Source organism: Molothrus ater, chromosome 10, assembly GCF_012460135.2.
Source record: "Molothrus ater isolate BHLD 08-10-18 breed brown headed cowbird chromosome 10, BPBGC_Mater_1.1, whole genome shotgun sequence".
NCBI lineage: Eukaryota > Metazoa > Chordata > Aves > Passeriformes > Icteridae > Molothrus > Molothrus ater.
Genome location: NC_050487.2, coordinates 8,888,637 through 8,909,311, shown reverse-complemented (window position 1 = coordinate 8,909,311; position 20,675 = coordinate 8,888,637). Strand labels below are relative to the sequence as shown.

The 20,675-nt window shown below is 42.1% G+C and overlaps 1 protein-coding gene across 1 annotated transcript in view; it reads left to right on the top strand.

Moving 5' to 3' along the window:
• The first annotated feature begins 311 nt into the window (after positions 1–311).
• The window catches only part of WDFY1 (WD repeat and FYVE domain containing 1), a 23,418-nt gene continuing 3,054 nt past the window's right edge, over positions 312–20,675 (top strand). Inside the window, exons 1-11 of the mRNA XM_036388661.2 lie at positions 312–486; positions 6,418–6,485; positions 7,216–7,289; positions 8,487–8,541; positions 9,891–10,041; positions 12,672–12,784; positions 15,101–15,227; positions 16,745–16,850; positions 18,224–18,325; positions 18,995–19,125; positions 20,083–20,191. Of these exons, the coding sequence (XP_036244554.1) occupies positions 350–486; positions 6,418–6,485; positions 7,216–7,289; positions 8,487–8,541; positions 9,891–10,041; positions 12,672–12,784; positions 15,101–15,227; positions 16,745–16,850; positions 18,224–18,325; positions 18,995–19,125; positions 20,083–20,191 (1,173 nt within the window). The 5' untranslated portion in view covers positions 312–349. The remainder of the gene's footprint in view (positions 487–6,417; positions 6,486–7,215; positions 7,290–8,486; positions 8,542–9,890; positions 10,042–12,671; positions 12,785–15,100; positions 15,228–16,744; positions 16,851–18,223; positions 18,326–18,994; positions 19,126–20,082; positions 20,192–20,675) is intronic.

Here is a 20,675-nt window from a genome sequence, read left to right as displayed (position 1 = left end):
GCCTTACGGTGGCCCCATGCCAGCGGGGACGGGCAGCGACTGGGCTCCTTCAGCCGGGGGCACGGCGACGACTTTTCCTGGACAGAGCCCACGGGAGAGCCACAGCAAGGCGTGTTTGAGCCCGGGGACAGCGGAGGGCACACGTTCCGCCCCGGGCAGGCGGCCGCAGCCCCCACCGCCACATTGATTTCTCCGCTCTTCCATGAGATACGGCCCGAGCCCTTCTATTCCAGAGAATTCGGCTGGCGGCCCGCCCCGCCCGTGACGGCAGCGGCGCGCGTGGGCCGCGCCGCTACTCGGGACTCCTCGGCGCGGCGGGGCGGCGCCGCTGCGCGCAGCCGTGCGGGCCATGGCCGCCGAGATCCACTCGCGGCCGCAGAGCCGCCGGCCCGTGCTGCTCAGCAAGGTCGAGGGCCACCAGGACGCCGTGAGCGCCGCGCTCCTCATCCCCAAGGAGGACGGCGTCATCACGGCCGGCGAGGACAGGTGACCCGGGGCCCGCTCCCCGCCGGGCAGGGCTGGGCCGCGGGGCTGGGGGTGGGAGCCGGGGCAGCGGGAGCTGCTCACGGGAACGCGGGTGTGCGCTGCGCCTTTGCCGGGAGGCGCGGGGACTCCGTGCCTGTAAGGAGATCCGCGGTCCCAGGGAGGAAGATGCCCTCAGCTGTGAGGGAGGATCGGCTCGGCCCGGTGCGGGACGCGGGGCTGACACTTTCCCACCGGCGGGGAGAAGCTGCCGTGCTCCGTGCGCGCTGTCCTGGCCCTGCGGAGCCCCTGCCCCTGTGTGTGAGTGGGTCCTGCAGAGCTCACGAGCAGAACCAGGAGTCAGGGAGTGTGTTTCCCTCGGCCTTCCGCTCTACTTGTCGCTGCTTCCCTTACCCGTCGGGAGAGTTGGAGCTTCCCGAGCTGCTCCAGAGGAACGAGCCCGTTCCGGTGGCTCGGTGTGCGGGTCCTAAACCTGCTTCCCTCTGGCTGAAGCCCCGCAGGGAGTGAGTTGGCAGATCCGAGGGGAGAGGGGGTGATGAGCTGCTGTGCACGGCGCTTTCTGCTTGGAAGGGAAGGTGTCTTCACAGTCTAACGCTGGTTCTCGGCACTGGCTCGTCTGCCACAGAAGCTGTAATGTCGGTAAACAGTTACTTAGATGAAAGGAAAGTAGAAATGAGGAAGTAGGTAGTCCAGAGGGTTGTGGTCAGGAAAGTGGTGAGGGATCTGCAGTGTATAATGAGAGATGGAATTTCACCTGTGCCATGTGGAAAGTGACGCTTAAATGTGAAGAGGGATGGGAGATGCTCCTTAAGAAACTGTGGCTCCATTTGAAGCAACGTTGAACTTTTAAAAGTACAAAAGTGCATTCTTTGAGGTGTAGCTTGGTGTGGGTATAATCTTACTGTTATACCATAAAACTTATAAAACTAAATTTGCATTAATATTTGCATGACTTTTTGTTTGTAAAGCATGACCTTGTGAGAAGTAGGAGGGTATGAGTGCTGAAAATCATCAGAGGAACAGTGTTATCTGAACTGGGTTTTCTGGCGTTTATTTTTAGGTCAAAAAGTGCAAACAAATCAGGTGTCTAGTTGGTTTGTGTCATCCCTTCCTATGGAGATGGCTTTGTGCAGTATATGTTGGATAACAGCTTTTGGATGGGAATAGGCAGCTTTCTTTCATTCCAGTCACTTAGGTGTGAATGTTTGTGTTTGTGTTTAGTTTGCTTTGATGAGCTTCCTGAAGGAGACAAGAGGAAATAATGATTTTTAAGACTCCATATCAGGGTTCAGCATTCACAGAGTTTCATGGTATAGGCTTGCCTGTGGCAGCCAGTGCCAGTGTTTAAACTCAAGGTCTAAGATGCCGAAGATTGAGCAGTCTGCATGCTTAGATTGCTGATAAGAGCCAAGGATGGAGCTGCATCTTTATCTGGGCAAGTTTTGATGTCAGATGCAGACCTGTGCAAGGAGAGAGAGGCCACCACCCACCTTTGATGGGTGTGATTTCCAAGTGAGTCTGTGGACTTGCGGCTGAATCCACCTTACTGTGAGAAATTAAATCTTTAAACTTTCAGAAACCTGTATTTCCTCTAATCTGGGATACCTCCTACAGTACATCAGAGCTTTCACCTACAGTTCAGCATGTTGTCAAACAGTGCTCCCCTGTTTGCTTGCTACAAGGGGGGTGTAGGTGTTAATGCTGCCTAACTGCTTATGCTCCTGGCAGCAAAGTGCAGAGTACAAGGAGCACAAGAGCTGCTGTGTGTACTGAGAGCAGGGCTAAAGTATTTTTTTATTGCATCTTAATGCAGCTAAGGCTGTCAAGTATTTCATAATAACCAGTCAGAGGAATGTGTTTACAAGTTGGGTAGTGAGGAAAACATTGGTGCACAAACATTCCTTGGGAATGTTGTAGATTATTCTCTCATTAGAGCTACTCATTGTAGTTCTTCCTATTTTAAATTATATTTCCTAGAATGAAAAGTAATTGTTTTATTTTTTCAGAGGATACAAAATATTTCGTAGTAGTTCTGTGAATGCCAACAAAATTCTATGATTTTTTTAGAAAGCTTTAAAGAGGAAAAAAGAAACAAGAATACCTGCAGGAGACAAAGAGTTAATTTTCCCAATCGGATTTTTCAGCAGGACACTTGCCATCTGGGAAGCTTTCTCAGAACTTATCTAAAAAGGATGATTAACTCTGTGTCCCTGTTGGCATCTTGTCTGACCCTGGCTGCAAGACAATGTTGGGAATTGTTGCAGTGTGTCCCTCAGCAGACAAACAGCTAAGGCAGGAGGAGTGCTTCCCAGCTGCAGCTGGAATGCTGAGGGATGATCAGCTGTGTACAAGACCCTAAATGCAAGATAAAAGTCATGCATTTACTAAAGGCTCACAGGAGCTCTGGAGTCACTGGCACATTTCAATGCTGCTGTTTGGTGACCATCAGTAGCTGCTTAAAGTACAGTATTGGCTTTAGCTGTTTTTTTGCTTATGAAACTTAAATATTGGGTCAAAACATGGTTTAGTTTTAACAGAAATTTGATAAAAACTATCAGCTGTGTCTTTGAGCTTCCATTGCACTGTGATTAAACCAGATTCCTAATGGTGTTTTGGGAACAAGGTTGATAACAGTAAAAATATTTTTGATTTAAGCTACCAGAAAGAGGCAGTGTTCTGCTCGTGCTAGGAAAACAGCTGCCAGTGGTTGATGGTGGTTTGAAGGAGTTAGGAAGATGCAGTGCTGGGAACAGGGCTGGTGTAGGTGTGTAGTAGCCTGCAGCAGTGCTGGTGTTGTAACAGGGTTGGATTTGGCTCTTGCTCTTCCATCATTCTCCCTCCCTGGTGCCTGTGCTGTTGGCTTCCAGAGGGCAGCTGGTGCAGCAGGAGCACAAACACTGTTGGAGCACAGCACTGTCACTGCTCTCAAACCGCGGGTTTCACTCTCTGAATGAAAGAGTGATTGCAACAATAAAAACTCTCAGAAATTGGTCATGCCACAGTCAGTATTATTTGAAGATGACTTTTGAGTGTCTTTCTTTATATGTCGTTAAAAAATCCTATGCCAAAACCCCTTTGAATTGTGCTTCTATAAATGGCATGCTGCCAGCTGAAAGCAGCTCTGGTTCAGTACTGAATGATAGGGAAGTTTGGAGGTAATTTCTACTATTTTTTAAAAATGTTTTGCTTCCTCCTGCCACTCTCAGAGACATGAGTTTAGAATTTTGAAAGTCTGCATCTATCGCTGGGTGCTTCTTTCTGAGTTTCAGCATTTTTACATCCTTGCTGAGACTGCTGTCAAACAACCCTGTGTCTTTCTAGGCCCTTAGTAGGGAGTGCTTAAGGAGAAGTGAGTGGTAGCCAGCTCTTCTCAGGTACTGAGCCCAGGAGTCTTCATTAAATAAAGACCAAGTTTTGAGGAAAGTGCTAAAGACTCTAAGGCAGTTGTCATAACAAAGACATAACAATTGAGTGGTTGAAAGAGATTGTGGGAGCAGCATTACTGGAGGACTTCTCTAGTCCTTTAAGAACTGGTATTTCACAAATTAATTTGTCCCAACATAAGGAGATGCATCACAAAACCAGGTCTGTAGGAGGGAGAATCAGGGAGAAGTGGCATTTTGGCCGAGGTCACTTGCTGACTACTGTGAAATGATCTCTTCAAATTTTGCTCAGTCAGAGCTTTATATAATTAGATATAAAGCTGTCTGACAGCTTATCTTTGCAAGCATGAGGCGAGCAGAGTCTAAATCTTACTTAAACCAAAATAAGAAGCTTTCAGAAGTTAATTTTGCTAACTCTTGTAGCTATTTGCTTAGGCTCTCAACTTCACTGAGGGGCTGTACCATTGATGATCAACACAGAAGTTACACTCCCATTAAATAATTTCTTAGAAAAAACAAATCTTTGCCTCTTTATTCTAGTTCAGTACAGTTAACCACAATACTGAGAGGAAGCTAAGTCTGCTTTTGAAAAATCACCAATGCATGGTTTTGATTACCATGATAACTTATCATGTAATTTTTAAAAATAAAAGATGATTACATGGCTTTGCCTAGAAGTGAAGAATTGAATTAGTAAGGATGGAAGCCACCATCAGAGATGTTCAGAACAGTTTGAGTATGATGGAGCTGCTTTAAAAAGCAAGTTAAAAAGCTGATGAAGGTGCATAGGTGCTAACCTGTGCTATTAGGTTGGCATCATTAGAATGATTTGAAAACATTGTTTTTCCCATATTCTGTGCTACCAAGAAATAGCAACTGCTCTTCTGAAGTGGTGACTCACTGATATAAGGTAGGCTGTTGATTATTGTAAAGAGGAAATGATAGCTTTTAAGAGACAGTCTTCATGCAAAATATTTAGTGACTAATAATTACTAGACCAATGTACACATGCCCCTAAACTGATCGAAAAGTAACTTGATTTAAAAGCTGAAAATCAGTGTTTTGGGGCAGTGTATGCTCACCTGTATTGCTTTCAGGTTTTCAAAAAGTAGTTCATTAAGGGTGGGCATTGTCTGCTTTCTTTTTGAGTGGTCTTTTAAAGAAAATCCTTAAAATGGATTGCAAAATTAGAATGCTACTGTTGTATTTTGAGCAGTAAAACTTTTCAAAAGTTCTTGTAGTTGTGGTGCAAGACACTGGTCCCTTCCTGTGCTCTTTTTGTTAAACTTTTTACTGTTGATCCTCGATGATGTCTAACTAATCAGTCCCCTAGTACTTTTCCAGAGAATTCTAAGAACCAGAACTTTTATTAGATAACAGTAAATAGAACAACACATCTCAGTGAAGCCTCTTGACAGTGTTTCCAAGTACATATATTTACAGAACATTTAAGAATGAGGAAGTTGGATTTAAACAGTAACAAAAAGGTAAACAATGGTTTGGAGATGAAATTTCAAGAGGACTTAACCTTAACACTGTCTACTTGTGTGCTCTTGACGTCGTGATGTAGAGTGTGTCTGTTGTAGGAATGCTTTTGATTGACAATAACTTTCCACTTCCTTGCTGATGCCCTTACATCCCTCCTCCCAGGATTTGACAGCCATCAGAGTAGTCTAATGCTAAATGCTCACAAGACCACTTATCCTTTCCTTCTAGGAGATGATTCTGGAAGGTTGCAGACTTAATCCAATTCTATAAAGAATCTTGGCATGCTGTCCAAGCCATCTTGTCAGCTTTTCAGTTAATGTTTGACTGGCTCATCAATCCTGATCATATCTAGGGCAGGGAAGCAGTGCAAACCAACAACCACTAATGTTGCTTGTCCTTTGCATTCCTGCATGAGGGATTAGAGGCATGGCTTAGAGGAAATAATACTGAGTTAGATATACTGTCCTCTATGGATTCTTCATATTTGGGGATGGAGGTGTCACTAATGTGGTGTTCTAGAAGATGAGATGCTTCTGTTATTAATATTCACTGTCTGGCTTGCTGAAGGGTGAGTTACACAGAGATGCTGTAAAAATTTAAAAGTTTGGACTTCCATAAGAAATTTTTTGCAATTTTTTAAAAATGTATCAGACACTTAATCTGCTATAAACAAACTGTGGTTTGCTCTGCCAAAGATAGAAAGTTTCTGTAGTTTGAATTTGACTTATATCAGCCAGAGCCAAGAAGGAGGTAAAGGGATGCAATTTGTAGCAATTTCTGAGGTGAGCTGAAATAATATTTCCATTTCATGCTATTGAAACTCCATGTATAAATAGTTTTAAAGAAAACTTTTCCAAATCCAAGGGTGCCTATTCTTAGTGCCAGTGTTCTTGTTATGTTAGAGCAATATTTGAGTGCGTTATTTCTGTTATGTGGTTCCTCTATTATATTTGAGTAGCACAAAAGCTGAGGGCAGTGGAGCTGACCCATAAGTAATGCAGAGGTTCAGATGTAGGGCATGATGCACTTACAGCTGGCTTCTCCCTGCTCTTCCATGGCACAGGACAATCCGAGTATGGCTGAAGAGAGACAGTGGGCAGTACTGGCCCAGCATCTATCACACCATGGCATGTAAGTACAACATGGGTGTTGGAAGTGGTGGCCAGGCATAGTATGGGGTTTGGAGCTGTGCTGTGTGTAGGAATACCTCCTTCTCATTTCCCCAAGAGCTGGGTTCCTTCAATGATCTTGATTTTGGGAGCTTTGCAGCAAATCTAGCTCAGACTTTGATTTAAAACTAGCTGCATGGTGGATGAGATCTGTGGCAGTGTTCTGTCAGAACCACATCCTTCACCAGGTAAATCATTGTGGATCTGCAGCTGGAGGTGCCTGAAATGATGGCAGATAACTTGTCTGCCTGTTAAGTGAGCTTTTCTAACCACTAGCTGACAGTTGAGATGTAAGAATACTCTCAGCTTTCCAAGGTGTGCATTTTTTTCTTTCAGGGCTGCATTTGAGATAATTTTAGTGAGCTCAAGTTCTTAGGTGTAACCAGCTGTTGCTGTTAGCTCAGCTTTCAGCATGTGTAAAATTCCTCTTGCTGAGTTGCACCTTGTGGCAGGACATCAGGTTTGCATATGGTTCCTGTTGGTATATCTGAGTTACAGTAGTCATGTTCCTGTCCTCAGCTTCACATGTGGGAATTGAACTGTCATTCCAAGGGATGGTAGCTAGGCAGACTAGTTTCTGTAAAACTGCTTAAACAGCTTTTGTCCTGAGTGAAAGAATTGACTTTTATTAAAGTCATGTGTATCCTAATGCCTCTATTTAAATATTGTGATGTACTTGCCTTTTTTGACAGCCCCATGTTCTGCCATGGCTTATCATCATGACAGTAGACGGATTTTTGTTGGCCAGGATAATGGAGCTATCATGGTAAGTTGTTGTGACTTTTCTTCTGAATGTAGGTTAGAATTGCTCAGATTGTCCATGTGTTGCTGGCAGCTGATAGTCTGTTTTCTTTCCATTCATTTCGGAATGCAGCTACTGTTAAATGGCTGAGCTTCTTGGCAGCTCAGCTGAGATGTGTGTGGGAGGACTGCAAAGCAAAGGTTCTTCTGGCTACTTGTGAGCCAGGTAGCTTCAAGAAGGCCTTGAGCCATTAGTGCAGCAGTGGGCCCAAACAATTTCACTTGGCCAAGGAAATGTTTTGAGGGCAGTACAGTAAGCTGGGCAGAGTCCATGGTGGTGCTCTGACAGGGGTTGTGAACTGCAGTTGGTTTGCCCCTGGCCAGGAGTATGGATCTGTCTGTATCCTGCCATGCTCACGTCTCTGGATTTGCTTGCTGCACATCTTTTTATGATGTAGAAATTTCAACACTAACTCTAAAATTATAAGAGGCTGGGTTCATCTCTTTTCTTGCTGGGAATTCTTTCTTCTCTCTTTGTATACTCTTGCTGTAGTTGCTGTCCCTGTCTTGGAGAGCATACACTTGGCAGAACAGAAACTGGGTTTTATTCTTCCCCCCCCTTGGTAAAGGAGGGAAATCTTGTGACTCTCAGATGCTTTAATGGTTTCCTTTCTCTATGAAAGTAAGGTCAAAATAATAACTGCCCCATAAGGAGCCAGGGTACTGCATGAGTGTCATAAAGAGTGATTCTACAGATAACTGCTATGAATAGCCTACAAAGAACTGCAGAGAATTCTAGTGATAACTATTGGAAATTTCAAGTTGACACTTCTAAAATTTCATTAAGTCTAATGGATCAAATAAAGAACACTGTCACTTAAACCTGTCCATTGTGAAGTCACAAGCATGCAAATCTTAAGTACTACAAGATAGTTTTGTTTGCTCCTGCTGAGGACAAATGAGATCTTATCTTTTTCTATAACCTCCCTTCAGTAAACTCAGTTCTGAAAGCATGTTCCCTGTTGAAAATTCAGTTCACTTAAAACCTTAATTTACAGTTGGTATTTCAGTATGCTTTGCTCCAGCCTGAGAAGCTGCCTGTTTTTTGTGGGATATACTGCTGCTATGCAAATTTTGGTCTGTGAGGTTACTGCTCCTTTTTGGGTATCAGTGTTGCTTTATGCCACTGTGGTATCTTCTAACAATTTCCCTTTGCTTTTAGGAGTTTCATATTTCTGAGGACTTTAATAAGATGAACTTTGTGAAGACCTATCCAGGTAAAGAGTTAACCACTATCTACACTAACATTTGTGTAAAGGGAAAGTACCTACAATGCTTGGGAGACTGGACACAGTCACAGATTAATCAAATCCAGATTTGCTTTAATTCTGACTGACGTTAGTTGGTCACTTAGTTGGGGGGTAACTGCCATAAGAAGAGTGTTCTGTCAGACAGCTGAGTCCAAGTTGTAGTTATGATCATTAAGTTCACTGCATCGTTAGTCTGCAATGTTATGAGCCAGAACTAGTAAGCTTGGATTTTGCTCTTCAGCTGGAGTAGTTGTACTACATGAGTGTTGGTGTAAGAGCTTTATAAAGGTGATTTTGGTATTTTCAGTTTCTCTCCTTACTTCTTGTAATCAATGTGCTTGGTTACTCCTAGCTCAAGGTAAGAGTCTGTACCTTCTCTGTCACCTTAGGAGAGCAACCTTAGGGATGAAAAAGAGCTAATTTTTCCAATATGTGGGAGACAGGGTTCGTTGGATTGTTCTAATATTTATAGAGATACTAATTTCAGCATTTGTCTATACACATCCTTTATAGAAATACAAAACTCAATTGTTGGTTATAATTGGCATATTAATGTGAAAGGCCTGAAGGAAGCTGTCAAAGACTGCAGATTATGTAGCAAAACAAAGTGCAGTTTGTCTTGTGACTCCCTGACACCAACAGAAGCAATGGTCTTGCTTGGGAGAAAAAGACCTTGTTCTTAAAGCAACAAAACCTCCCTTTATCCTAAGGGAGATGATTTGACAATTCAGTCAAGGGAAGTACTTGTATCTTGTGGGGCAGGGGAAGCTTCTTTCTGAAGCATGTGTAACTTCTTGCTTAGTGGTAGTATTCTCAACCAAGCTGGGTGGGATTTGGTTTCTGTCACAGGAAACAGTTTGAATGCCATGGACTAGATATCCTTTCAGGTGCTTAGAAATATGAATGTGAGCATAGCTCTCTGGGGTTAGGAAAAGATGGGTTTAGTAAAGCAATTCAAGGTTTTAGATGTGTTGCATTACTCCCCAGAAGTCTCGAGTTAGCTAGAGGAAGCTGAGGGTTTGCTTGTTCCTTAACCTTGGGTATCTGGGCTGAACTCAGCTTCTCTCTCTCTGGGGAAAGGCTTACATCAGCTGAGTGATGGGTTTGGTTCATTTGAGCTATTCAGCAGGCAAATCCTAAACAGAACTATGGGAACCTTTTCATTCAGCCAAGATGCAAGTGTAATATAATGATGAAAAATCTCCCTGGGGCATTGCCTGGATATCATCTTCAACCTCTGTCTGTCTGAATGAGAATGGAAGTACACAGCACTTGGATTTTTGGGGAAAATAGCCGGAATCTTTTTCTTGTTGCAGCTCACCAGAATCGAGTGTCTGCTATTACTTTCTGCCTGGCATCAGAGTGGCTTATCAGCACAGGTCATGACAAGTGTATCAGCTGGATGTGCACCAGGAGTGGGAGCATGCTGGGGAGACATTATTTCACCTCTTGGGCCTCATGTCTACAGTATCCTTTAAAAAATGATTGCTACCCTGAAAATGGAAGACTATTTGTTCCTTTACCTCAATTTGTTCCCAACTTTCCATGTATAAAAGCTAGATATCCATGACATCTCTTGCAAGTCTGCTAACCCTTATTCTCATTAGAAGTTTCATACCTTTATTTCTGTTAGTGGTTATTAGATAGCAGAAGAGACCTTGAGCTGCAGAAATCCCAGTCTGTACTAGTTCATAATTTTGAGGTGTCTGTCTGTAGCATCTTGTGGCAGTGACAGTATCTATAGCATGGCCCACAGACCTCCTGGGCAAGTCCCTTTGTTCAACAGATGCCAGTGTGTCTTTGAGTCTTTCCAGAGCATAAAACATCATGAAACCCTTTGGACTGCTTTAATTTTTCTGTCTTTGCTCAAGTTAATCTTTTCTATCTTTAAGCTACCAGGTACATTGAAACTTTATTCACCAGTAGTAATTTGTCTGTGTACAATTTGCTTTCTGTAAACTATATTTAACAGCAGCATTTGCAGCTTAGACACTCTGTCTATTCAGCTGTAAGTACTTCAGGACATTCTTTACCCTATGTAAAAGACTTACAAACCCAATAGCTTGAAAGGTAGTTCACATATCGAAGCTTTTGAAAGCAAACTAAACTAAAACTGTTTTTTTAGCACTTGTTAATGGTGGCAGTTTACATGTGGCCAGACAGTAATTGAAGGTATTGGTTGCTGTATGAGGTTTAATGGCAGTAATGTTTTAGAAGTAGCAAGATTAAAAAACTGAAACAGGTCAACATCATCTCTTGAAAACATGAAGCCCTCTCTAGAGTGGCTGTAACCTATGTCCTGGTAAGAAGCTGGGAGGAAAACTCAGTTGCCAGCTGCATGTCTGTCCTTCTGAGGTCTCCCATCTGTGCAGACCCTGCCTTACTGAGTGAAAAACTGCCAGGTTTGTACTGTTGTACTGCTGCTCTGTTTTAGAGTCCAGGGGAGTTGTGTCCCACAAAACATTCCATGTGCAGCTCACCTCAGCTGAATGCAGCACAGAATAGGTTAAAGCTGGTGTGTGTATTGGAGACCAGCTCACAGCAGTCTGGGGAACAGTCTGAGTCTCACTGACTTCAGTGGCTTCTATAGCTAATGCTATGACAAATAATGACACAGTTTATTATTAAAATGGAGAAAAGAATATGACCTTTTATATCAATATAAAAATAAATTTCCACTGAAGAACTTGACATTTGAAAATCCATTTTAATTTATCTCTCTTTGGATTTGTGTTAGGAAGAACCAGCTTGCTGGTGTGTGTACCAGCTGCTTGGCCTCCCAACAGGAAGTTCCTTAGAACATTGTTTGTTAATGATCCTATGTGTAAGCTTCTGAAAAACACAGCAGAGTGCCTATTCTCTACTAGATTAGTGGGGATAAGGCAAGCCTGAACTTCAAGATGAAGAAAAGATCACATGTTCAGGGACTTAGAGGATTTGTTGAAAGCAAATTGTTTATCTCATGATCCTGAAGGCTTAAGAGACTTTGGAATGTCATCAGATGGCAGAGCCTCTGCATTTTCACTTAGGGTGGTGGGCTTTTTGGTAGACTGTCCTAAAGTTAGCCTCTGTTGGATACCAGGGGCTACTGTTCTAGATGCAGCTTGTGTTTCTGTGTGGTTCAAGGAGGACACCTAACTTTATACACAGCTCTTGGGTTATGTGCTGTCAGCTGCATGGGTCTTTCATAGCTCTTGCTATATATATAATAATAACAAAAGTCTTGTAAAAGCAGCAAATCATCTAGTTCCATTGACTTGCCATGCTTTGGTTTCTGGAGTTCATAGTTGCATCGTGGCAATAACCAAGTAGCAGAACTCTTATGAGGTGTAACGCTTTTGCCCAATGTGCCACCTTGTTAATGGATCAGTGTGGCTTTGATCTCAGTGTTAACTGACAGAATCCTTTCTGAAATTAGGTCAGTTTTCAATACCACACTCAAGAACCTGCATTGGTAAACTGGAAAGTCCAGAGAACAGGACAAGAAATGAGACAGCCTCACCTTGGCAGTAGCTGGAACACTGGGGGTGTACTTCCACTGTAAGGTGAACTTGTTGTGGAGGGTCAGCATCCTTGTATCTTGGTTTCCCTCTCCTGGAGATATCAACTACAACCATGCTAGAAAATGAAGGGTTTATTGGAGAAGATACCAGGTAAGACTGAATGCAGCCCAGTGTCCAGTGAGGTGTTCCTCATAGTTGCAGAGAGCTCTGCACTGCAGCAAGTAGCCTGATGAGTTTTGGCATCTTGTAAACAGCCATGAGTGTGTTCTGTAAACAGCTGCTAGAAATGGCCTGAAGCTACTTGGCTTGCCTTAAACTAGGGCATGGATTATCTCATGGCTTTCTCCAGTGGCTTTCTAAAACTCTTGTCTTATTTTCTGTACAGTTTTACTTGAATGTGTAGGGAAGTGTGATGAGAAGAAAGGAATCAAAAAGGTTTATTACAGTCTCCAACCACTTTAAAAGTAATTATGTAAATATTTATCTGGCGTATTAAAATGTTCTTTTCCAATTTTTTTCACCTCTGTAGCTGATTGTTTCAGTCATATAAAATACTCTTTGAACATGTGAACCTTCTCCTTGACTGGTGTTCAGATATGATCATGAAACTCAGCATGCATTTGTTGGTGATTATTCTGGACAGATCACTCTTCTGAAGCTGGAGCAGAATACCTGTTCAGTTATCACAACCCTTAAAGGGCATGAAGGTAAAGTAACTCTTTGTCTTAAAGCCACCTCTCCCAGATACAGTACCTCTTTGTAACTTGGGGTGAGATGGTCAGTTGCCTATCTGCCTCTTAGGGTAGATACTGGATGAAAAACCAGTCCAGGGCAGTGGTTATCATAAGCTGTTGAAAGCTATACTTGACTTCTGTTAAAGAACAAACATTCTTGCTGAAGGCAAATCTTAGCCTTATAAATACCTACAGGTATTTTTATTGTAGCTGAAAAACAAAACATATGCATTCAGTTAAACACAAGTTATCCACTAGATGGCCACCTTTAAAAGCTTTAGTCTCAGCATTAGAGAAACTGCCTAGTCTAAGGCAAATGTCTCCTCCTCTACAGAAAGCTGAAGTACTTATATCAAATGAAGAATCAGGTGGTCCATAACGTAATACAGAGCTACTGTCTGCTGCAATGAGTAAGGCAAGAATGCAAATCACAGAATAATGTGTAACTTAATAATATACTGAGAAAAATAAACAAGAGAATGCCTTTTCCCATGTGGTACTTGCAACTTTCAAATCAGCTGACAGTTTGCATGTGGGTAGGGATGAACTACTGGGTCATGCGTCTCTGACCCTGGAAAAGGCTGCCTTGTTTAACAGCTGGAAGTATAGAGTAGGCTTTGTTAAAGCTGAGTAGACTCCTGATCTACAGATGACTGTAAAGTGATACAGCTGGTTTAGAATGCAGGAGGCAAGTTGAGATTTTCAAGTGATAAATGTCTCTTCTGCTTTCAAGGAGAACTTCAGATTGTTTCAGTTTAGAACAAAATAATTCTCTTCTGAGGCCCTAGAGACTCCTTTGCCTCTGTATACTTTTGTACTGGTCTGTGTTCAAATGCAACTTCTTGGTAGGTGTTACAGTTACTCTAAAGCAGTATGTCTGTGTGGTGCTTCTTGTTATGTTCTGTCTCTTGAGTTGTGATGGGCTTCCAAGCACCAACTTCAACAGTGCTGTCCACACAGCAGCCACCTTTGGCTCATATATTTCCAAATGGGGACTGTGATCCTTAAAACAAGAATTGAGCTACCATAAAAAATTATTTCAGGGGCAGAAACAGATTTTTCTTCAACAGGTATTGTACTATTTATTTCAACTTCTTTCCTTCATTTATTTTTTTAAAGCAAATTAGATTATGTGTAACTTTTTTTTCTCCACCATATTTGTATAATATTCTCGAGATCTAGTAACTCTAAACTTAAATGGCATCTAATTCTCCTTTGAGTGCAGTTGTGTTTGACAGACTTTAAAAGTCTGATTTAAAAGTCTTGTTTGCTTTCTAGCTCTTGCTAAGTGTGACTTCATAAGCAAGCAGTTGCTTTGCAGTTTAAATGGTTTCAGAGTTTGTTCTCAGCTTCCAGAATTCACCATGCATAACAGCCTGCTCTGTGTAATGCTGAGATAATACCCAAAGTTAATGCCTCTTTGGTGCACATGCTATTTCCAAATGGGTCAGTCTGAAAACAGCATAGCCCTAAAGGAGGCAAAAAAAAAAATTCTCTTGCTTCAGAGCATTGGAAAGAACTGATCGGGGCTCTAATTACCATTCATCATCTTGGTTTTGGACTAACAAGGCTTTTGATGACAACTGAGCAATGGAAGGATTTCTGCAAGGAAATAAAATGTCCCAACTTCACAACTATAGGTGGCATGAGTAACAAAATTACTCCTGTAGTGTACTGGCAACGTTACCATGGGTATGGGTTCAGTATAAGGCTGCTACTGTCAGATGACTCATTTCTTTCTATCCCTAATTCACAGTTGCACTGGGCCTTCTGAAATCTAGTTTTGTAATTTAGTGAGTGGTGGCAGATTTGCTAACAGCAGTGAAGTTCTCACTTTGTTTCTTAGTCCAGCTATTTTAAGGTTGTGTGGTTATGTGAGGGAGTAGCTTTAGCTGAGAACACTGCGAGCTGTGCTGCAGCCACTGACCAAGCACCTCACTGTGTTGTAGATAGTGATTTCTGCTTGGCAGGTGCTGGTGCTTCTATCTTCCAAAGCTCATGTGGCAGCCTGGCAACTCTTAAAATCACCTTCCTAAATAGAAAGAGTAGAACTCAGACTTTCTGGCTTATGCTATATCTGTCTTCTTAGGGACATCTGTTCAGTTGTCCAGTACTTCTTGCCACTCTGTCAGGACTGCACTTTGCTGTTGGATGTTTCCTTTGCCTTAAGGCTTCCAATATGTTGCTGGTGTAAGGCAGGACCTCAGGTTTCACTTGAATGCTCCAGGAGGGCATCACTGTGTTGGGGAGCCAGTCCCTTACATCTAACTGCAGAATGTTCTCTCCTAGGGAGCATTACTTCCCTGTGGTGGGATCCTGTCCAAAGGCTGCTCTTCTCAGGTGCCTCTGACCACAGCATTATCATGTGGGATATTGGTGGAAGGAAGGGGAGAACACTGCTGCTCCAGGGACACCAGTATGTAATGGAGTCTTATTTTTCATCCTGTAATGGACACACAGTCCCAGGAAGACTAAATAGCATGGCAAGATATTTGAATCATTGTGAAAAATGGAGAAAATTACTCTTTGCAGAACTTTGAAGGAGAAGAAGGATAATCAGTACTAGGAAGGCCTTACTAAAGATTTTTTTCTTTTTCATGTTTAATGTCTTCATGTTACCGTGGTTTAGAAGTAACACAGAAATAGTTTATAGGAAAAGGTGGGTAAAAATCCTAAATCATCTGGTGTGGCCTTTAAGTAAAAATTGCAGGTGTCTGTATTGTAAATACTGCAACTGAGTTACCTTTGAGAGGAGGGCTAGAACCTTTATGTATAATCATGTTGCATATAAAATAAGCTTCAATATGTTCCTGTTCTCCCTGTCTTTGTCAGTGATAACTGATAGGTCATAACTGATTGGCTAAATTACAGGGGTAGTCTCTCAACTTCAGAAAGTGTCATGTTTCCCCTCTTCTGAAGTTGAGGTAGTTGTCTGTAACAATCAACTCTTAATTTTTAGACGCCCAACACTAGCTGCCATTTTTAAATATAGGGCTCTAATTTAGTCTGACAGGCAGTTCACCACAGAAGATATATTCTACTTAGAATGCACTGGTAGTAGAGATTTTGTTTATATTTAAAGATATTTGTAGTGTGTTCTCCTCTTGTCTAATTCCATAGATGCCTCCATCTACCTTTGATCAAGACTGATAGCCTTAGCTCTAGAACTCTTGTTAAATCTTGAGGGTTTAGTCTTATGGCTAAAGAATTAAAAATAGAGCCTTGGTTACAAAAAAGTAACTGAAGTAACTGGAGGACTTTATACTGCTGTTACTGCTGCCTCATGTGTCCTGGTGAGGACTTGTAACAGTTAGGTTCTTTCTGAGAAGCAGAATGACTTTTTAATTTAATTTAGATGTTGCAAAGCAGTTTGATACTAGTCAGATTCTTTGTTTAAATTCTTAGGGCAGACTTTTGTTTTGACATGACTTTCTTTAGGATTAAATTGTCTTATTGGTGAACGCATATTTTGCTTTGCACCTACAGCCTGACTTACTGTGATTTGTTAGCAAAAGTGGAACCTGCTGCTTAGTAGCACCTTGAAACAAATATTTCTCTTTATTTATTCAGTTGTTTCTGTTTTGACAAGTGGCTCTCCTTGCCAACACAGAAGAGTATTTGCACAAGCACTCTGAGTCAGTTGACACTCAGTTCACCGTCAGGGCTTACTGCCAGCAAATGTTAACATGGAACTGTACCTCTGGTATTCTGGTCAGGCCTGTAAGAACTCCCTCAACATCCTGATGCTAGGGTAGTGCTCAGGTGACAGCATTTGTTCACTCATCCTCAGAGCTCTACTTAGTGGACTTAGCAAACTGAAAATCAGTTTTGGCCTTCCTCAGTAGCTTGATTTATGAGAAGGAATCAGGGTTTGCTGAGAAACCAAGCTTTGTTTAAACACTTGTGGGTAACTGGTGTGTGCTTTGTTGGCAGTGACAAGGTGCAGGCTATCTGCTACATCCAGCTGACACGGCAGCTGGTGTCTTGTTCAGCTGATGGGGGAATTGCTGTTTGGAACATGGATATCAGCCGAGAAGAGGTAACTTCATGTCATACGTCAAAGATATTTTCTTTCCCCTTTTCAGAGACTAATGTGACTTTCCTTAGTCAGTTCTGCAGGCTGCTTTCCTCATTTTGTTTTAAACATGAGGAAAGCTGAATGATATTATTGAAACCTAAAACATTCACTTTAAAGCTGAATGCTATTATTGAAACCTGTTCTGTTCTAAGGGCTGTCCATGCTGCATTGTAGTAAATGGAAAAGTGCAGGAGATGCTTTGGACTGCTTAGAGTTTTATCTCAAAGAGAGCAACAGGTTCACTGGAATGGCTGTGGCCTTTGCTTCTGGAACAATCTAAAGCGGTCAAACTCTTGCAGTAAAGAAACCAAAGGACTGTGCTTCAATAGTCTTGAAATAAGTTCTCAACTTGTGTCAAAACAGGTAAAGAAGTGAGAGGTAGATTTTGAGATGCAGTTCAGAAGGCAGAGGTTCAGTTCCCAGGCAACTTTTTTTTTTTAATAAAGATCTCAGTACACAGCAATTGACCCAGCCATACACTTTCTTTCTGCATCAGTTCATATCCATGGTGGTGCAAGTGAGAATGCTCTTGTTTTCTTACTGTCAGCAGTGTAAATGAACTGAAAAGAAAAAATGCTGTGTTGTTCCAGCTTTCCTCCTCCAGTTTCAGGGAGACTTCCTCATGAGATGTATAAAGTTGTATAGAATATACATGTTCAAATTCAAGTCCATGTAGTAAAAATATTGTGCCTCTCTTTCTATCTCTTTCAGGGGTGTTCAGTTAAAGTATCTGAGAGAGCTGAAATGTGTAAAAGCTCTATTTTCATTTGGCCTAGTCCATTTATGGCAGGAAAAGTGTGTGGGTGGGAAAAGGGATGCTTAACGAAGATGGGGGCAGGATGGAAAATGCAGATGAATTCCTAATTATTTCAAACTGAAATCCCATGAAAGTAGAAAAGATAATTACTCACAGAATTTACTTCTGGACACCCCCTTTCTTAAAGGGGATTACTGCCTCATAGCTTCTGCAGTTTGGACTACACTGGTCCTTAAAAGCCATCCACACAACCAGAGCAGCAGTCTTTGAATGCCTGCAGTGGGTTTAGTAATGTAGGTGTTTGAATAAGTTTTCTTATTAAGGCAGTAATATAACATATTCCTGGAGGCTTAAAAAGTGTAGGAGGTGTGTAGGTAACCAGTAACTGTATTCTTGGGTTTGAGGCTTTTGTGCTAAACTTTCTTTGTACTATGCTCTAGGCAATTTATTGTTGTAATGTCCAGAACTGAACCAGGGCATCTTTCCAAGTAAGACTTTACTTTGGGTTCTTAAACTTCCTTGACTGTTGTGTGGAGGAAAACAATTCTGATTGCTTACATTTCCTGCTCTTTTCTAGGCTCCTCAATGGCTAGAAAGTGATTCCTGTCAGAAGTGTGAGCAACCTTTCTTCTGGAATATCAAACAAATGTGGGACACAAAAACGATAGGGTTGAGACAGGTGAGATGGCTGGTTTCAGTGCTTAGCTGTACTTCAGCACTTGAGCAAAATGTAAACAGAAGATCTCTAAGGCTGGTAGATCTTTTCATCTCTTGTATTTTTGCTCCTTTGAAGTGAGGTGTATTGAGAAGTCATGGCTTCTAAGCACTGCTAAGACATTTCCAAATTCTGTGAAAGTGTTGCAACAAACCTGTCACAGGTCAAAGCAGGCTGTGCTAGGTGTGCTCTGTTGGATTTCTCTGAATGTTCCCATGCTTTGGAACTATGGACAGCTAATCTTCAAGTGTTGTGTAAAATGGCAAACAGTGCCCCATAACTGAGACTGTAGATGCTCACTCCAGTGAAGTACTAATGGCCCTGTTCTTACTGCACCAGAATGTTTTTGACTGGGTTGCTTGTTCAAGCCTCTTTTTCCCCTTCTCCCAGAAGAAGCTTGCCAGAGAAGAGGATAGACACAGAGTATGGAGATAAATCCATAAATGATCCAAGTGACTGTTCAGAACTCCAGAGACATTGGTCTTTGGTTGAAGAAGCAGGGGTTTCCTAGCAGGTTGCTTTCTGCAGGTTGCAAAACAGAAGCTTTGTTGTTTTTGTTGTGCAGTGGACACTTGTATGGTGGTCAAGTGACATTGTATAGTGACTTGTTGATTTTCTTCTTCCTCCATGAAGCACCATTGCAGAAAATGTGGGCAGGCAGTTTGTGGCAAGTGCAGCACCAAACGGTCGAGCTACCCAATCATGGGATTTGAGTTCCAGGTCCGTGTCTGTGATTCCTGTTTTGAGTCCATCAAGGATGAAGAGTGAGTATTAGGGAGTAATAAACTGTAGTAACACTGCTGGTGTGCAGAAACCCTTGGCCTTGCTCCACATCCACACACAATGCTAGAGAACACACTGAGCTGACTCTCTGTTAGGCCTTGGGGACTGAAAGCACTGTGATGGCAGAGATCCCCCATCTGCCTCTGCAAGTGCATTTGGATCAGATATGGAATTACAACATTTATATCCTTTTTTAGTTCTTCTTTTCCAGGAGCCCAGATCTAGACTTGAGATATATTTGTCTCAACATTTCAGTTTAGTTAAAAGCTATTGATTGCACTTAACATTGCTAGGTGGGTGCCAGGCAATGCATTTCAGCTGCCAGGACATATATGCATTAGTTCATGTACACTTTTTTAAACTTTGGGAATATTCTTCAGAACTCAACATTATTTTCCCCATGCAAGCAAATCAGGTTAAACATCATTTGCTGTCTTATTAAACCTGTCTTAGAAATGAAGGAACCCCTTTTCTTTGGTATGAACAGAGTAATCAGATGTGAAATTTTTGAGAGTGTTTGGGGTTTTTTGTTGTGTTATTGGATTTTTCATTATTGGGACTTTTTGTTTGCTTGGGGTTGGTTTTTTTTGAAAAGTAGGATGCTGTGCCCTAGTTGACTTCTGTAGCCAGCAAGGGAAAAATGAACTTGACTTTGTTAACCGGGTGTAGGAGTATTTATTAATTGTGTCCCACTTCTGCTCTAGTATTACTAACAGTCATGCTGCAGAAAATGTCAAACCTGTACAACACCACAAGCAGTGCCTTAGCATGACTTGCTAATTTAATTCTATCCCCTTTAATATGGCACTGCAGCTCTTGGAATAGATTTATTAGTACTTGAGCAACCTAATTTTCTTTTAAGTTTATTTTGCACTGCTATAATGATGCCATGAAACCTCATCTGATGGCTGGCTTTCATTTCAATTGCTCTTGTGCAGCCGTACCTCCCTGGCAACCTTTCACGAAGGCAAACACAACATTTCACACATGTCCATGGACATCTCCAGAGGGCTAATGGTGACTTGTGGGAGTGACCGGATTGTGAAGGTATTGCTGCATCTCTTTCCTGCATTTCTAGCAGATATTTAAGAGAGAGTTCAGTTTTGTACGTTCTTCCTTTTTCCTGACAAGTATTTCTACAAGTTATCTATTGTGTGAAGAAGGAATTGTATTTGCTAACCTGTTCTTCTGCAGCTGAATGAGGAAATGACTTGTAGCTCCACTGTATGGAGTGCAGCTGTTGTGTCTCTGAACAAACATAGCAGGCATGGGCAGCAGGAGAATCTGCCAGCAGCCCCAGAGACACAGACCTGAGGAAATGTGCAGGTTCCTTTGCTCTGAACTCCATGGCTTGGAGCATGGCCACTAAAAGCCCTTATTATAAGACAGTGACATAGAGTTCAGACTGATACAGAATCTTGCTGTGCCTGGGCTCTACATTCACCATGCATGTCAGAACTGAGCCTGTGCCATCCTGTTCTTGTTTGGCTCTAGGCATGTTTGTGACAAACTGTGTAGCACTTGTTATAGC